Source organism: Chiloscyllium plagiosum, unplaced genomic scaffold (assembly GCF_037043375.1).
Source record: "Chiloscyllium plagiosum isolate Xiang-an unplaced genomic scaffold, Cpla_swu_hap1 HiC_scaffold_11, whole genome shotgun sequence".
In the NCBI taxonomy this organism is placed as follows: domain Eukaryota; kingdom Metazoa; phylum Chordata; class Chondrichthyes; order Orectolobiformes; family Hemiscylliidae; genus Chiloscyllium; species Chiloscyllium plagiosum.
The window spans coordinates 1,879,349-1,895,042 of record NW_028270149.1 but is presented as its reverse complement, the minus strand read 5'-3'; the positions used below and the strand labels follow the sequence as shown (position 1 = coordinate 1,895,042).

The window sequence follows — 15,694 nt, the reverse complement described above, 5'->3', positions numbered from 1 at the left end:
AGAGAGTTGTGAATGCATGGAATGTGTTGCCAGCTGTGGTGGTGGAAGCAGAGTCATTGGGGACATTTAAGCAACTGCTGGACATGCACATGGATAGCAGTGAGTTGAGGGGGGCGTAGGTTAAGTTACTATATCTCACATTAGGATTAAACCTCGGCACAACATCGTGGGCCAAAGGGCCTGTTCTATGCTGTACCTTTCTGTGTTCTATGTTCTACCTTTCCTTCGATAAATGGCCCAAAACTGCTCTCTGTGTTCCAGCTGGGATCTGACTGGGGCCTTGTAGAGTTTCAGCAAGACCGCTCTAATTTTATACCCTATTCCATTTGAAATAAAAGCCAACCTTCCATTTGCCTTCCCTCTTACCCACTGAACCTAGATGCTAGCTATTTGTGATTCATGGACAAGGATTCCCAAATCACTCTGTTCTGTATTCCCTTTTCCGCAGTCTTTCTCCATTGAAATAACATTCAGCTTCTCGATTCTTGCGTCAAAGTGCATAACCTCACATTAACTCCACGTTGTATTCCACATTACACAGTTATAGGAGGGATATTATCAAGTTGGAGTGGGTTCAGAAGAGATTTACCAGGGTGTCGCCAGGGATGGAAGGTTTGAGTTATACAGAAAGCCTGGATAGGCTGGGACAGTTTTCACTGGAATGTAGGAGGTTGGGAAATAACCTTATAGAAGTTTATAAAATAACGAGAGGTACAGATAGTGTTAATGGTAGTTTTCCCAAGGGTGGGGGATTTCAAGGTGAGGGGACACATTTTTAAGGTGAGAGGAGGCAGATTTAAAAAAGACACGAGACACACGTTTCTTACCCAGAGGGTGGTTCAGGTGTGGAATGAACTTCCTGAGGAAGTGGTGGCTGTGGGTACAATTACAACGTGTAAAAGACATTTGGATGGATACATGAATAGGAAAGGTTTGGAGCGATATGGGCCCGGAGCAGGCAGGAGGGACTTGTTTAGTTTGGGACTATGTCTGGCATGGACTGGTTGGGCCGAAGGGTCTGTTTCTGTGCTGTACGACTGTATCTGCCAGGTTTTGCCCACTCACATAATGCGTCTGTGTCCCTCTGCAGACACTGTGGCCTCCTCACCACTTGCCTTCTCAGCTATTTTTCTGTCATTCGCAAACTTGGCGATAGTACATTCACTTTCCTCATCGCCCAGAGGGTGGTACGTGTATGGAATGAGCTGCCAGAGGATGTGGTGGAGGCTGGTACAATTACAACATTTAAGAGGCATTTGGATGGGTATATGAATAGGAAGGGTTTGGTGGGATATGGGTCGGGTGCTGGCAGGTGGGACTAGATTGGGTTGGGATATCTGGTCAGCATGGATGGGTTGGACCGAAGGGTCTGTTTCCGTGCTGTACATCTCTATGACTCTATGAAGTCATTAATATACTTTGTAAGTAATGGTGGCCCAGAACTGATCACTGTGGCACTCCACCCGTTAGGGGTTGCCATTCTGAATATGCCCCCTTCATCCCATCTTTGTGTTTTGTGAGTTAGCTCGGACAACACATCACTCCTAGGACAAGCCAAACAGAGACACACATAAGAATTCCTAGAAGTGTGGCATTCCAACGGGAACTCTATCAACAAACGCATCGGGTTAGACCCCACCTACCACCCACTGAGAAAAAGAACAGGAAATGACATCACCAACACAAAGAAACCCAAACATATAAATAAAAAGCAGGAATCAGCAGCAGCGCTTCGCCCAGAGGCCCACTGAAGATGTTACCTAGTATGGTGACGAAACGTCTGAAAATGAACCTTCCAGCTCAGTGAGCAAACCTACATCCAGAACCTCAACCTGAGCTACAAATCTTCTCAAAGCTCGCTAGTTAGCCAATTCTCTATCCATGCTGATATATTACCACCAGCATCAGGGGCTCATAGCACATTAATATGTCCAAAGTACGACGCTTCTTCTTAAAACACACACAATATGATTAAAAATCCAGCACCAATAGGAAAATGACACCAAACAGTTGGATTGGGAATGGAAACGGAGCCAAGTGTGGAAACACACACTCACGGTTTTGCTTAAAGTCCCAGAAGACGCAGCTAACCTGATCACCGTCCTGTCAAAGAGAAACACCAGCGTCAGTCTGGGGGCCACACACTCCCCTCCTCCTCCCCACCCCCACCAAGCTGCATCCCCCTCACTCCCACACCCTGGCCATCCACACACCACCCATACCACTCCCCTCACCCCCTGTACCCGGTGTAACCACATCCCTCATCCCCCTGTACCCGGTGTAACCACTCCCCTCACCCCCTGTACCCGGTGTAACCACACCCCTCATCCCCCTGTACCCGGTGTAACCACACCCCTCATCCCCCTGTACCCGGTGTAACCACACCCCTCATCCCCCTGTACCCGGTGTAACCAAACCTGTCCACTTCAAACCTGTCCACTCCAAACCTGTCCACTCCAAACCTGTCCACTCCAAACCTGGCCGTTTCTTACTGTTACTGGTTTGTTGTGTAACTGATCACTAAACCAGAATTGCAGATGAGATGTCCAGCCGATTGGCAGAGGTGGATTTCACCTGTTTTGGTGTTAGGTGCTTCAAGGTCACTTTAACAGGTTCACTGAGGTTTTTCACGTTTTTGCCTTCAATGCTGCTGGACACCACGTAACTGTTCAGTTTCTGCTGAGTCAGGGCCCTGTCCTGTGATTATAACAAGAGACATTTCTCATTGTCGGGGGCAGTATCAATCAAAAAACACCACACACTATCATCAGACCTTTAGAAATCCATTGTAGCTAATATCAGTAAACATTAATCACACTGACTCATAGATAATCAATGGTACCAATCTATATCGATCACTAACAGGTAGTACTGACATCAGTTTATATAATTAGGGTTAAGGTCAGGGTTGGGATATATAGTTAGGTCATAGTTGAATGTATTGGGAATTGGTCATATTATTGAACACGGTTTTCAGAAACTTGATGAATAACCACAGCCTCAGGCTCTCACAGTACTGTGGTAGTGTCCCTATCTCGGAGCTAGGTGACATAGGAGGAGAGGTGGAGTCAATAAGGACTACATACACTAGAGTGAGTGGATTTCTCATAGAAACCTTTAAAATTATAACAGGACTAGACAGAGTTCAGGATGTTCCCACTGGTGGGGGATTCCATAAACATGGTTATAGTTTAAGGGTGAGGAGTAAACCTTTTAGGGCTGAGATAAGGAGAAATGTGCAAGCAGTTTGCCTGTGGAACTCCCTCCCACAGAAAGTGGTTGGAGGTAAAACATTGCGTGTTTTCAAGAAAGAGTTCATGTGTCTGAAGGAATAAAGACAGATTGGCGACTTGGGAATAGAAATGGCAGATGGAGCTTAATCCAGACAAATGCTAGGTGATGCATTTTAGAGGATCAAATTTAGGTGTGAATTATACTGTAAATGGCAGAACCCTTAGGACCATTAACACATGGACAAATCTGGGTGTGCAGATTCACAGTTCCCTAAAACTGGCAAGCTGATTGAGAAGGCATATGGCATACTTGCCTTCATCAGCCGGTGCATGGAGTTCAACAGTTGCCAAACCATGTTGCAGCTATATAAAACCATTGTTAGGCCGCATTTGGAGTACTGGTCGCCACATTACCAGAAGGACGTGGAAGCTTGGGAGAGAGTGCAGAGGAAAAGTTAAAAAGACTATTGTTTGCACCGGAAAGACAGCAGCTGAGAGGAGACTGAATGGAGGTCTACAAAATTATGAAAGGCATAGATGGTGTGGATAGTCAGAGGCTTTTTCCCCAGGGTTGAAGTTTCAGTTACAAAAGGGCACAGGTTCAAGGTGAGAAGGGGAAAGTTTAAGGTCGATGTGTGAAGGACATTTTTCAAGCAGAGTATGGTAGGAGCCTGAAATGCACTGCCAGGCGATGTAGTGGTAACAAGGATGCTGGTGACATTTAAGAGGTATCTGGATGGTTACATGAATAGGGAGGGAATAGAGGGATATAGACCAAATAAGGGCAGAAAGTTTGTTTTTTAGTTTAGTGTAATGGAAAATTAACAACATTAACATTTATTGTGAGATCTGTAAAAGATTACCTTCCTACATCAATTTACTGCAGACAGCCTGACTTCGCTGAATTCTGTGAACAGACAGCCTGTCCTTGCAAGTTTTGCAAAGAATCTAATTCGGCAGAGTCAGGGGAAAACACGAGGGCAGGAGCAGTTTTTTCAACAGTAAAGGAATGGGAAAACAACTCCTTATGTAGAAAAGGCTCAAACTGTTCCCAAGCTGATTGTCCTTGAGGTGAGATAAGGCTGAGCAAAGTATCGTATAAAGGAAACATATGAATGATACTCGGGTCCCCCTTGCATAAGGCATTTTGTCAAGTGCAGAGGGTCCCTTTGCAAAGGCCTGTAATAAACCTTTTCTTTGCCTTTGCCAGCATTTGAGTCAAGTCGATTTAATTTCCACGACATTTAGTTACGGCATGATGATCAGCACGGACTTGGAGGGCTGAAGGGCTTGTTCCTGTGCTGTACCTCTCTTTTGTTCTTCGGATCAGGGAATACGGGGCGGGAAGATGGGATTAGGGAATAGGGTGCGATGATCAGCCAACACCCTATTGAATGGTGGAGCAGGCTCGAGGGGCCAAATGGCCTATTCCTGCTGCTATCTCTACCTTCCTGTGTTTCTCAGGTTCAAGTTCCAACTGTGTGTGGATTAACTTCACTCACCACGTTGATTCAAGAATATCTAACTGCAGTGTGATCTAAGTTAAACGAGGAGCAGAATGGTGTAAACAGGATAACTTACCTCAAAGAGGGACGTTTCTCCATAAAACTGGAATAGTATCCGGGATTTCAGAGCCTGTTTCCCTGCTGACCATTTGCTTAAAACTGGAGGCAATTCAATGAAAGCCACAGGATTTTCCAGGGATGTATTATTCCTATAGATCTATAATTTAATCAGACAGGGTTCAGCTGTTAGACTGTCAGCAGATTGAAAATTATAATTCACTTTTAAAATACTAGATTAGATTCCCTACAGTATGGAGACAGGCCCTTTGGCCAAACAATATTGATTTCGGGAATATGATGGTCAAATTATTGTTGTACTAATGCAGCGGACATAAAATCAGAAAATGCTGGAGAAACTCAGCAGGTCTGGCAGCTTCGGTTGAGAGAGAAACAGAGTAAATGTTTTGAGTTTGATATGACTTTTCTTCAGTTATCCTGATAACTCAGTCGAGGATCCATGGGTTGGAGCCAGATCCCACCATGACAGCTGAGGATGTAGACTCTGTGATTGAATGATCCCTCTCTACAATGGGTTCCACACACAGCGCTGTCTGCCCAAGAGTTAGCAGGAAGGACATCGAGTGCAGTCCACACAGAAACACGGAGTGAGGGGAGAAGGATCCCATTGTCACACAGGTCAACAGCGACAGAGGTTTGTAGAGAGTGTGTGAGTAAATGGGAGACAGATTAGACAGAGTTAATGATCACTATTCATCAGGACTGGAACGGAATCACTGGAATTGAAACATGAAGCCTGGTTTCTCTCCACAGACGCTGCCAGACCTTCTGTGTTTTCCAGCCTTTTCTGGTCTTTGATTAACTTCCACAGAATAGCCATGAAACTGAGAAAGAGCAATGTTACACACGACTCAGAGAGTCGGCCATGGGACTTATTCCTTGGAACTGAGCTGTTTGTGAGGATGTTTCAGAGTCAGTCACATTGCTGTGGGTCTGGAGTCACATAGAGGCCAGACCAGGTAAGGATGGCAGTTTCCTGCCCTAAAGGGCTTTAGTGAACCACATTTATAACAATTGACAATGGTTACTTGGTTGTCATTAGATTTTAATCCCAAACTATATCTTTAAATTGAATTCAGATGTCACTATTTGTCATGTTAAGATTGAATCCCAGCTGCCCACAGCGTTAACCTGCTGCTCTGGATTCCTATCTTGGTGACATTGCCATAAACCACTGCCTCCCTTGTCCACACTAGTCCCCTGCTGCCTTTCCTTTATCCTCAGTCCCTCCCTCTCACACCCATCCACCTTCTACCTTCTCCCTTCTCTCTCTCTGCCCCACCCTGCTAACATTCACCCCCCTCCTCCTCTTCCTGTCCCACTCACCCTACCAGCTCTCTCCTCTCTAACCCTCTCCTCCCCAGACCCCTGCTGCCTATCTCCCTGACCCACACACCCCTCCCTCCCCACTGCCTATGTCCCTCCCCCTCCTCCCATTACCCCATGCCCCTGTGAGTCTAGAACCTCCCCTCACCCTCCCCAACGCCTTCCCCTCCATCCCCCACCTTCCCATCCCCTTCTCTTTGTTTCCATCCTTCACTCGTGGTACTGTTGCCCCCTTTCCCATTACCCACTCTCTGCCCATCCCCCCCACCCATCACCTGTTGGATAAACCCATCGATATAGGACAGCACTCCAAAGGCGATGCCCCAGAAGTGGATGAAGTCGATGTTGACTACAGCCATAGAGACGTTATCCGTGGTGATGTTCACTTCAGTGCCCATGAACTCCAGGTTATTTCCCACGGTTTCCATTATCTGTAAAATCCTGGAAGGAAAGTTATAGTTTAACATGTGCTAAAACAAACCATTCCTGAGGGAACTGGGCAGCTCTGAGGGATTTGCCCGGGGCAAGATTGCTTGATGGGACGGGGGTGCGGGGGCTGGAATTTGAGGGGAAATTCATTCTCCATCCAAGATCCATCTCATTCTAAACTCTCCGTATGTGGAAACACCAACCCTGCAAGTATCTCTCCGAGCCCCTCATCATCCTGACTTGGAAATATATCGCCATTCCTTCGGTGTCTCTGGGTCAGAATCCTGGAATTCCCTCCCTCAGGGCTTTGTGGGTCAGTCCACAGCACATGGACTGCAGCAGTGCATGAAGGCAACTCACCCTCACCTTCTCAAGGGGTAACTAGAGACGATCAGTAAATGGTGGGCCTAGCCAGCAATGCCCATGTCCCATGGGGCAGTCCCAGAGAGGGAGGTGGGTGGTGCTGAGGGAGTTGTGAGGGAAGCTTCATATAGAGACCCTCCAGACAGCCTTTAGGAAATACGATAAAGGAGATTGGCTTCAGGGGGCATGCTGTCCCTGTGCTGGGGAAACAGGATCTAGTTAAGAATGTGACCTTCTGATCCCAGTGTCTCCAAGAGGAGAGTCTTTCCCAGGAGGTGTTGATGGTCCCATAACTATCAGGCTCTGACATCAGTGAGGAGCTCATTAACATCAGTCAAATTCCAGCAGTTGGTCTCAATTGGTCTCAGTAGCTGCTCCCAACGCAGTAGCTGGCAGTGAGTGTGCTTCCCTGGGTTTCCAGGAACTGACCATGTAATAAGGAGCTAGCCCCACACCTGGCCCTACATCTGGCCCCACACCTGGCCCCACACCTGGCCCTACACCTGGCCCTACATCTGGCCCCACACCTGGCCCTACACCTGGCCCTACATCTGGCCCCACACCTGGCCCTACACCTGGCCCTACACCTGGCCCCACACCTGGCCCTACATCTGGCCCCACACCTGGCCCTACATCTGGCCCCACACCTGGCCCTACACCTGGCCCCACACCTGGCCCTACATCTGGCCCCACACCTGGCCCTACACCTGGCCCTACACCTGGCCCGACACCAGGCCCCACACCTGGCCCTACACCTGGCCCCACACCTGGCCCTACATCTGGCCCCACACCTGGCCCTACACCTGGCCCTACACCTGGCCCGACACCAGGCCCCACACCTGGCCCTACACCTGGCCCGACACCTGGCCCCACACCTGGCCCTACACCTGACCCCACACCTGGCCCCACACCTGGCCCTACACCTGGCCCTACACCAGGCCCCACACCTGGCCCGATACCAGGCCCCACACCTGGCCCTACACCTGGCCCTACTCCTGGCCCCACACCTGGCCCCACACCTGGCCCCACACCTGGCCCTACACCTGGCCCCACACCTGGCCCCACACCTGGCCCTGCACCTGACCCGATACCAGGCCCCACACCTGGCCCTACACCTGGCCCTACACCTGGCCCCACACCTGGCCCTACACCTGGCCCCACACCTGGCCCCACACCTGGCCCTACATCTGGCCCTACACCTGGCCCGACACCAGGCCCCACACCTGGCCCTACACCTGGCCCTACACCTGGCACCACACCTGGCCCTACATCTGGCCCCACACCTGGCCCTACACCTGGCCCGACACCAGGCCCCACACCTGGCCCTACACCTGGCCCGACACCTGGCCCCACACCTGGCCCTACATCTGGCCCCACACCTGGCCCTACACCTGGCCCTACACCTGGCCCGACACCTGGCCCCACACCTGGCCCTACACCTGACCCGATACCAGGCCCCACACCTGGCCCTACACCTGGCCCTACACCTGGCCCCACACCTGGCCCCACACCTGGCCCGATACCAGGCCCCACACCTGGCCCTACACCAGGCCCCACACCTGGCCCCACACCTGGCCCTACACCTGGCCCCACACCTGGCCCTACACCTGGCCCTACACCTGGCCCCACACCTGGCCCCACACCTGGCCCGATACCAGGCCCCACACCTGGCCCTACACCTGGCCCCACACCTGGCCCTACACCTGGCCCTACACCTGGCCCCACACCTGGCCCGATACCAGGCCCCACACCTGGCCCTACACCTGGCCCCACACCTGGCCCTACACCTGGCCCCACACCTGGCCCCACACCTGGCCCGATACCAGGCCCCACACCTGGCCCTACACCTGGCCCCACACCTGGCCCTACACCTGGCCCTACACCTGGCCCCACACCTGGCCCCACACCTGGCCCGATACCAGGCCCCACACCTGGCCCTACACCTGGCCCTACACCTGGCCCCACACCTGGCCCGATACCAGGCCCCACACCTGGCCCTACACCTGGCCCTACACCTGGCCCCACACCTGGCCCTACACCTGGCCCTACACCTGGCCCCACACCTGGCCCCACACCTGGCCCTACACCTGGCCCTACACCTGGCTCTACACCTGGCCCTACACCTGGCCCCACACCTAGCCCTATACCTGAACTGACCGTGTAATAAGGAGCTGGCCCTACACCTGGAGCTGAAACTCAAAGGAGCAGGAACATTCCTCACACTGTTTGAGAAACCAACCCTCAGTGCACCAAGCAAGTTCCCCAGCACTCGGATGGAAGTTAAAACCCTCCATTAAAATCACTCTTCCTTTGCTACGTCCATCTCATCTCTATGTTTATACCATCACCCGGCTCAGAGCTGCTACACCGATGGTTCTGTGTCCAACTCCCACCACATTCCTTCCAATTGCTTCATTCTGTCTATTGAGTCTGCCGAAGGTGGATCCTCATGATGTTGATCCCAAAGGTGAGGGGTTTGGCTTTGAGGGGAGATGGGGCAGTTTCAGCTGATACTCTCTGGACTTTACAAGAATGAGAGGTGATCTAATTGGGGTATGAAACAAGTTAAAGGGGATTGACAGAGTGAACACAGAGAGGATGTGTTCTCGTGTGAGGCGGGTCTAGAATGGGAGGTTATAGTTTTAGGATAAGGTGCAGGGAGATGATTTGAAACAGAAAGTTGTGATTCTGTGGAATTCACATCCCCAGAATGCAGTGGCTGCTGGAATGTTCAATACATTTGCAAAATTGTTCCGACCAGCTGACCCCACTGTCCCTCCGCTAGTTTTCCTTCCCTCTCCTGCTCCATTTATTCTATATCATTCCTGGATGTTACTCCCTATTCTCTCTCCATCGTTTTGGAGTGTTACTTATTGAACCTTTTCAATGGGAGCCTTTCTCTCGTTGGTACCTGCTCTGCTGGGGCTCTGGGTCCAGACTGATCCAGCTGGAGTCAGGTCTATCATTGTTGTTGCTCCCTGATCCAGTATCCGTCTGCAATTGCTAGTTCAAAACTCAAAGGAGCTCCCTGCTGTGCCCCTCCAATATGTATCACTCAATTAATGGGCTCAAAAGGAATTGCCCAGTCATTGCTCTTTTTAACATCTTACTGTTCACAAAGTATCACCTGTGTTTCCTCTGGATTTCAGAAATACTGTGCTCATTGGTGAGCAGTTTGGGATGCTCTGAAATTGCAATAGGTGCTATGGAAATGCAATTTTATTTGGATGAGTTCTGCATGCTTTAATGATAATGAGGGGCACTGACCTCACAGAGAATCCGGTCAGGTCATCGGTTTGGTTCAAGATGTTGTTGATAATTCCAACCACATCCTTGGCCAAGGGCTGGTAGATGGTAGCCATTTCCACAATGGCTGACATCTTGGCGACTACAATCTCCAGGTCTCTCGGTGACAGGCTCAGCGTTTGACTGGTCAGGATCAGCATGTGTCTCGCTATCTCTTCAGCATTCTCTGTGGAAGGAAGGGGTTAATTCCCAAAACAGGGGTAAATTCCTGGCACACGGTTCCCAGTTCCTGCCCACAAAGAGCCCATCTCCCTGTGAACACCCTACACCTTGCCCCCTACCCCACGGCGCTGTCTCAATCATCAGAGCCAGAGGTCAGCAATGGTGGTGTCTCTCTCTCTCTCTACGTCTTTCTCTCTCACTCTGTCTCTCTCTTATTCATCCTCTCTCTCTCTCTCTCTCTCTTTGTCTGTCTGTCTGTCTCTCTCTCTCTGTCTGGCTTTCCCTCTGAGTCTCTTGCTCTCTCACCGCCTCTCTCCATCTCTCGGTCTGTCTCTCTTGCTCTCTCTCTCTCTCTCTCTCTCACGCATCCTAAACCTCTCTCTTTGTCTCACTCTGTCCCTCTTTCTCTCTCTCACCATGTCTCTCTCTATGACTCTCTGTCTCTCTCCCTCTCTCCCTGTTGTCGGGGAGTTTGTCAGTTCTTGTCTGTAAAGCACTAAGGAATAGTGTTAGCCTTTACCAAGACACTGACAGACTGTCCTGGTGAACAGTTTCTGGGCTGGTACTGACAGAGAGTGGTCAGAGAGAGCAATGCCAACACCCATCGCTGTGGGTCTGGAGTCACGTGTAGGCCAGACCAAGTGAGGATGGCACAACTCCTTCTCTGAAGGACATTGCTGATCAGGGTGAGATTTCACTGAAAATCTGAAGCGAAGCTGGAAGATGTGATGTCGGCACAGCCAGCTCTCCCAGACCCTTACCTGTTGTTACTGGAACATTCTCCATTCCCAGGATACTGTCTGGGAAGGTTGGCCAAATGCTGCACTGCTCCAGATCGGCTTCTGACCATGCTGCTTGGTCAGTGTCATCGGTCAGTTTACTGCAAAACACAACAATCACAAAGTGGGACAGAATTCAGCTGCATCCTGACCCCGGGGCTGGGGAGGGGCCAGCAGGGAGGTGAGGAATGACAGCCTACACTCAGAGCAACTCACATGGGGCCGAACAACACCAACCACATCAGAAACGGGGGGGGGTGGGGGGGGGGGGTGACAGAGGGAGACACCTGTGTCACCAGCAGCAATCAGCTAGGTTGGTACACATCCAGGACACCGGGGAGGCTGTGCCTGGAGTTACTGGGATTAGTCTCCACTCTGACGGACTGTAACACTAACATCCGAGGGAATACACTGAAGGCTTCTGGAATTACATCCAGTGATGTTGTCCTGGACTGAATAAACTGGGTCCATATTCACTGGAGCTTAAACAGCAAGACATGATCCGATTGAAACATCCGAGATTGTGAAGGAGCAGGAGAGGGTGGGACTGAGAAACTATTGTCCCCTGACATGAGGAACCTGGAAGCTGGGCACTATCTCAAGGGAAGGACTGAGGTTAAGGAGCAAGGCATTCAGTCAGGGGGCTGTGGATCGTGGGAACGGTCTCCCCTGAGATTGTGGCTGCTTCACAGCTGAATATATTTCAGGCTGGGAAAGACAGGTGAGTGGTCTCTGGGAATCCAGGGAAACAGGAAGCATGCAGGAAAGGGAAGTTGAAGCCTAAAGATCCCCTGTGATAGTATTAAATGGTGAGAAGGGACTGAACAGCCTCCTCCTGGCGCATTTCTCATCTTCTTAAACAAACAGCTGGAATATTTGCTGTCTGGGTCACTGCCAGTCAGTGTGTTGACCTTCCCACAGCCTCCCTGAGACAGCCCACAGTCCTCACCAATCTCTCACGGCGTATCTCTGTGCTTTCCCGACACAGTTTAACTGCACGGTTTTCACTGGTCTGGTTAAAGGCCACGTATATTCGCCCACCTCAGTCTGGACGGACTCTCTCTGACAGAAACCTGGCTCTGAAGAAAGAAAGGTTATTGATACCTGAAAGAGCATTGCAAAATATTGATACAAATATTAATAAAACAACAGGAAATGCTGGGGGTAAAATGTGAGTTTGTGTCACCTATTGGTCTGGGGGCTTCAAAAAGCTTCAAATTGGGTTACACCTGGGTGTGACACTGAGGAATGGGAACAGGGAGAGACCACTCAGTTCTTCTAGCCTGTACTATCACTCAATGAGATGATGCCTGATCTTCTCCCATATTGTCCTCTTTACCCCCTTTAATGTCTGAAAGTGACTCCTCAGGAGCTGGAAGCCTAGCTATCTCTCAGAATTATTGAAGGATATGTGTGAGGGAACAGGAGCCCAATTTCCCGCTGTCTCCCAGGAAAGATAGCTCCAATTGGCCGAACGTTGACTATCTTGACATGACACTGCTCCTTTAGCACAGCTCACAGATTGGGGTCAGCTGCCTGATAGGTCATTCTGGGACTGCCCTGTTCCACAGTCAGAGAGATCATCATCATTGTTGAAGCTGCTCCCAGCCAGGCTGGTGGGGAATATTCCATCACACTCTGCCTCCTGCCACACCACCCAATTCTGGAGTCAAATTTCCAAGGATCCCACAGGCTCTTACCTTTGCTATCTGACTCCCAGACGGGACCTTATCAAAAGCCTTGCTGAAATCCAGTAGACTACATCAATAGCATTACCCCCACCCACAGACCTGATCACCTCGTTGGAAAATTCAATCAACTCGATCAGACACAGCCTTCCCTTAACGAAACCATTCTGACTGTTCCTGATGAATCCCTGTCTCTCCAAATGCAGAATAATTCTGTCGCTTAGAATTGTCTCCAACTGTTTCCCCACCACAGAGGTTAGACTGATTGCTTTGTAGTTTCCTGGATTATCCCTTGCTCCCTTCTTGAGTAACAGGACCATATTGCCTGTCCTCTAGTACCTCCCCAGAGGCCAGATAAAAATTGAAGATTTTTGCAAGTGCCCCTACTATTTCCTCCTTGCCTCATTCATCAGCCTGGGATACATTTCATCCAGCCTAGAGGTTTATCTCCTTTTAAACCTACCAGACCACTCAGGACCTCCTGCCTATCTATGGTAACTTCTTTAAGTGTATCAACAGGCCCTTTCCCTGATTTCTAGATTCCTCCCTGTCACTAGTGAACACCAACACATAATATTCATTTAGAATCCTACCGACATCCTCTGGATCCACACACAAATTACCTTAAATGGGCCCTACTCTTTTCCCTCAATATCCTTTTACCATGAATGCATTTGTAAAATAACTTCAGATTTTTATTTATTTTACCTGTCAGTATCCTTTCATAGCCCATTTAGCTTTCCGAATATCCCTTATGCACATTCACTACTCCTCTCGGACTTCTGCTGTTTTGAACCCTGAATATAAGTCTCCCCCTTTTCTCTTAATCCAGTGCCCGATATCCTTTGGTATCCAGGGTTCACGGGATTTGATGGTCCCATCCTTTTTCTTTATTGGAGGATATTGACTCGCTATATTTCCTTCTTGAATGCATCCCACTTGGAAACAGATTTACTTGAAAGCATCTACTCCCAGACCACTGGGGACAAATCACAGCTGATTGTATTAAAGGTAGCCCTCCCCCAGTTGGGAGCTTGGCTTTCAGGCCCATTCTTGTCCTTTTCCCGAACAATCTTGAATTTTACGGAGTTATGATTATGTTGACAAAACACTCCCCCACTGATACTTCAAACACTTACTCAGCTTCGTTACATAAGATTCAGTGCAGACCCCTCCCTCTCTCTGCGCGGCCCTCTCTGTGCTGGGGAAAGGGAAGGGGAGGGGGGAAGGTGGAGGGGAGGGGGGAAGGGGAGGGGGGAAAAGGGAGAGGGGGGGAAAAGGGAGAGGGGGGGAAGGGAGAGGGGGGAAGGGAGAGAGGGGGAAAGGGAGAGAGGGGGAAAGGGAGAGAGGGGAAAGGGAGAGGGGGGAAAGGGAGAGGGGGGAAAGGGAGAGGGGGGAAAGGGAGAGGGGGGAAAGGGAGAGGGGGGGAAGGGGGGGAAGGGTGATGGGGGGAGAAAGGGAGAGGGGGGAAGGGAGAGGGGGGGAGAAAGGGAGAGGGGGGAAGGGGGGGAAAGGAAGGGGGGGAAGGAAGGGGGGGAGAAAGGGAGGGGGGTAAGGGAGGGGGGGTAAGGGAGGGGGGGAAAAGGGAGAGGGGGGGAAAAGGGAGAGGGGGGGAAAGGGAGAGGGGGGGAAAGGGAGAGGGGGGGAAAGGGAGAGGGGGGGAAAGGGAGAGGGGGAAGGGAGAGGGGGGGAAAGGGAGTGGGGGGAGAAAGGGAGAGGGGGGGAAAGGGAGAGGGGGGGGAAAGGGAGGGGGTGGGGGAAAGGGAGAGGGGGGGGAAAGGGAGAGGGGGGGGAAAGGGAGAGGGGTGGAAGGGAGAGGGGGGGAAGGGAGGGGGGGAGAAAGGTAGAGGGGGGAAAGGGAGAAGGGGGAAGGGAAGGGGGGAGAAAGGGAGAGGGGGGAAGGGAGAGGGGGGAAAGGGAGAGGGGGGGAAGGGAGAGGGGGGGAGAAAGGGAGAGGGGGGGAGAAAGGGAGGGGGGAAGGGGAGGGGGGGGAAAGGGGGGAAAGGGGGGGAAGGGAGGGGGGGAAAGGGAGAGGGATGGAAGGGAGGGGGGGGAAGGGAGGTGGGAGAAAGGGAGAGGGGGGGAAAGGGGGGGGGGAGGTAGAGGGGGGGAAAGGGAGAGGGGGGGAGAAAGGAAGAGGGGGGGAGAAAGGGAGGGAGGGAAGGGGAGAGGGGGAGAAAGTGGGGGAAGGGAGGGGGGGAAAGGGAGAGGGGGAAAGGGAGAGGGGGGAAAGGGAGAGGGGGGGAAAGGGAGAGGGGGGAAAGGGAGAGGGGGGAAGGGAGAGGGGGAAGGGGAGGAGGGGGAAGGGGAGAGGGGAGGAGAAAGGGAGGGGGGAAGGGAGATGGGGGGAAAGGGAGAGGGGGGAAAGGGAGAGGGGGGAAAGGGAGAGGGGGGAAAGGGAGGGGGGGAAAGGGAGGGGGGGAAGGGAGAGGGGAAGGGGAGGAGGGGGAAGGGGAGAGGGGGAAGGGGAGGAGGGGGTGGTAGAAGGGGTAGGGGAAGGGGAGGGGTGGTGGAGGGGAGGAGGGAAGGGGAGGAGGGAAGGAGAGGGGGGAATGGGAGAGGGGAAAGGGGAGAGTGGGTAGGGAAGAGGGGGAGAGGGAGGGGAATGGTTTGGGGTCACCGTTCCAGGAATGAGTTGTACCCCTTTCAGATGAGTGTGTGACCTTTGAACTCTGTACCTCAGGATGCAGTCGAGGCATTGAACGTTTTAAAGATGGGGGAATCCGGAGGAATCCAGGGGAATCCGGGGATTGATGCCTGCGGAGCATGAGGAATCCAGGAATGTTGTTTAATGGTGGTAAAGACTCAAAGGACCACATCGTCTC

At 51.5% G+C, this 15,694-nt stretch overlaps 1 protein-coding gene across 1 annotated transcript in view; it reads right to left on the bottom strand.

Annotated features, from left to right (window-relative positions):
- The window catches only part of adgrg4a (adhesion G protein-coupled receptor G4a), a 77,110-nt gene that overhangs the window by 36,473 nt on the left and 24,943 nt on the right, over positions 1-15,694 (bottom strand). Inside the window, exons 9-15 of the mRNA XM_087992300.1 lie at positions 12,131-12,260; positions 11,164-11,282; positions 10,202-10,406; positions 6,418-6,583; positions 4,815-4,955; positions 2,575-2,697; positions 2,058-2,103 (exon numbers count right to left, since the gene is read on the bottom strand). Coding sequence (XP_087848426.1) covers positions 2,058-2,103; positions 2,575-2,697; positions 4,815-4,955; positions 6,418-6,583; positions 10,202-10,406; positions 11,164-11,282; positions 12,131-12,260 — 930 coding nt within the window. The remainder of the gene's footprint in view (positions 1-2,057; positions 2,104-2,574; positions 2,698-4,814; positions 4,956-6,417; positions 6,584-10,201; positions 10,407-11,163; positions 11,283-12,130; positions 12,261-15,694) is intronic.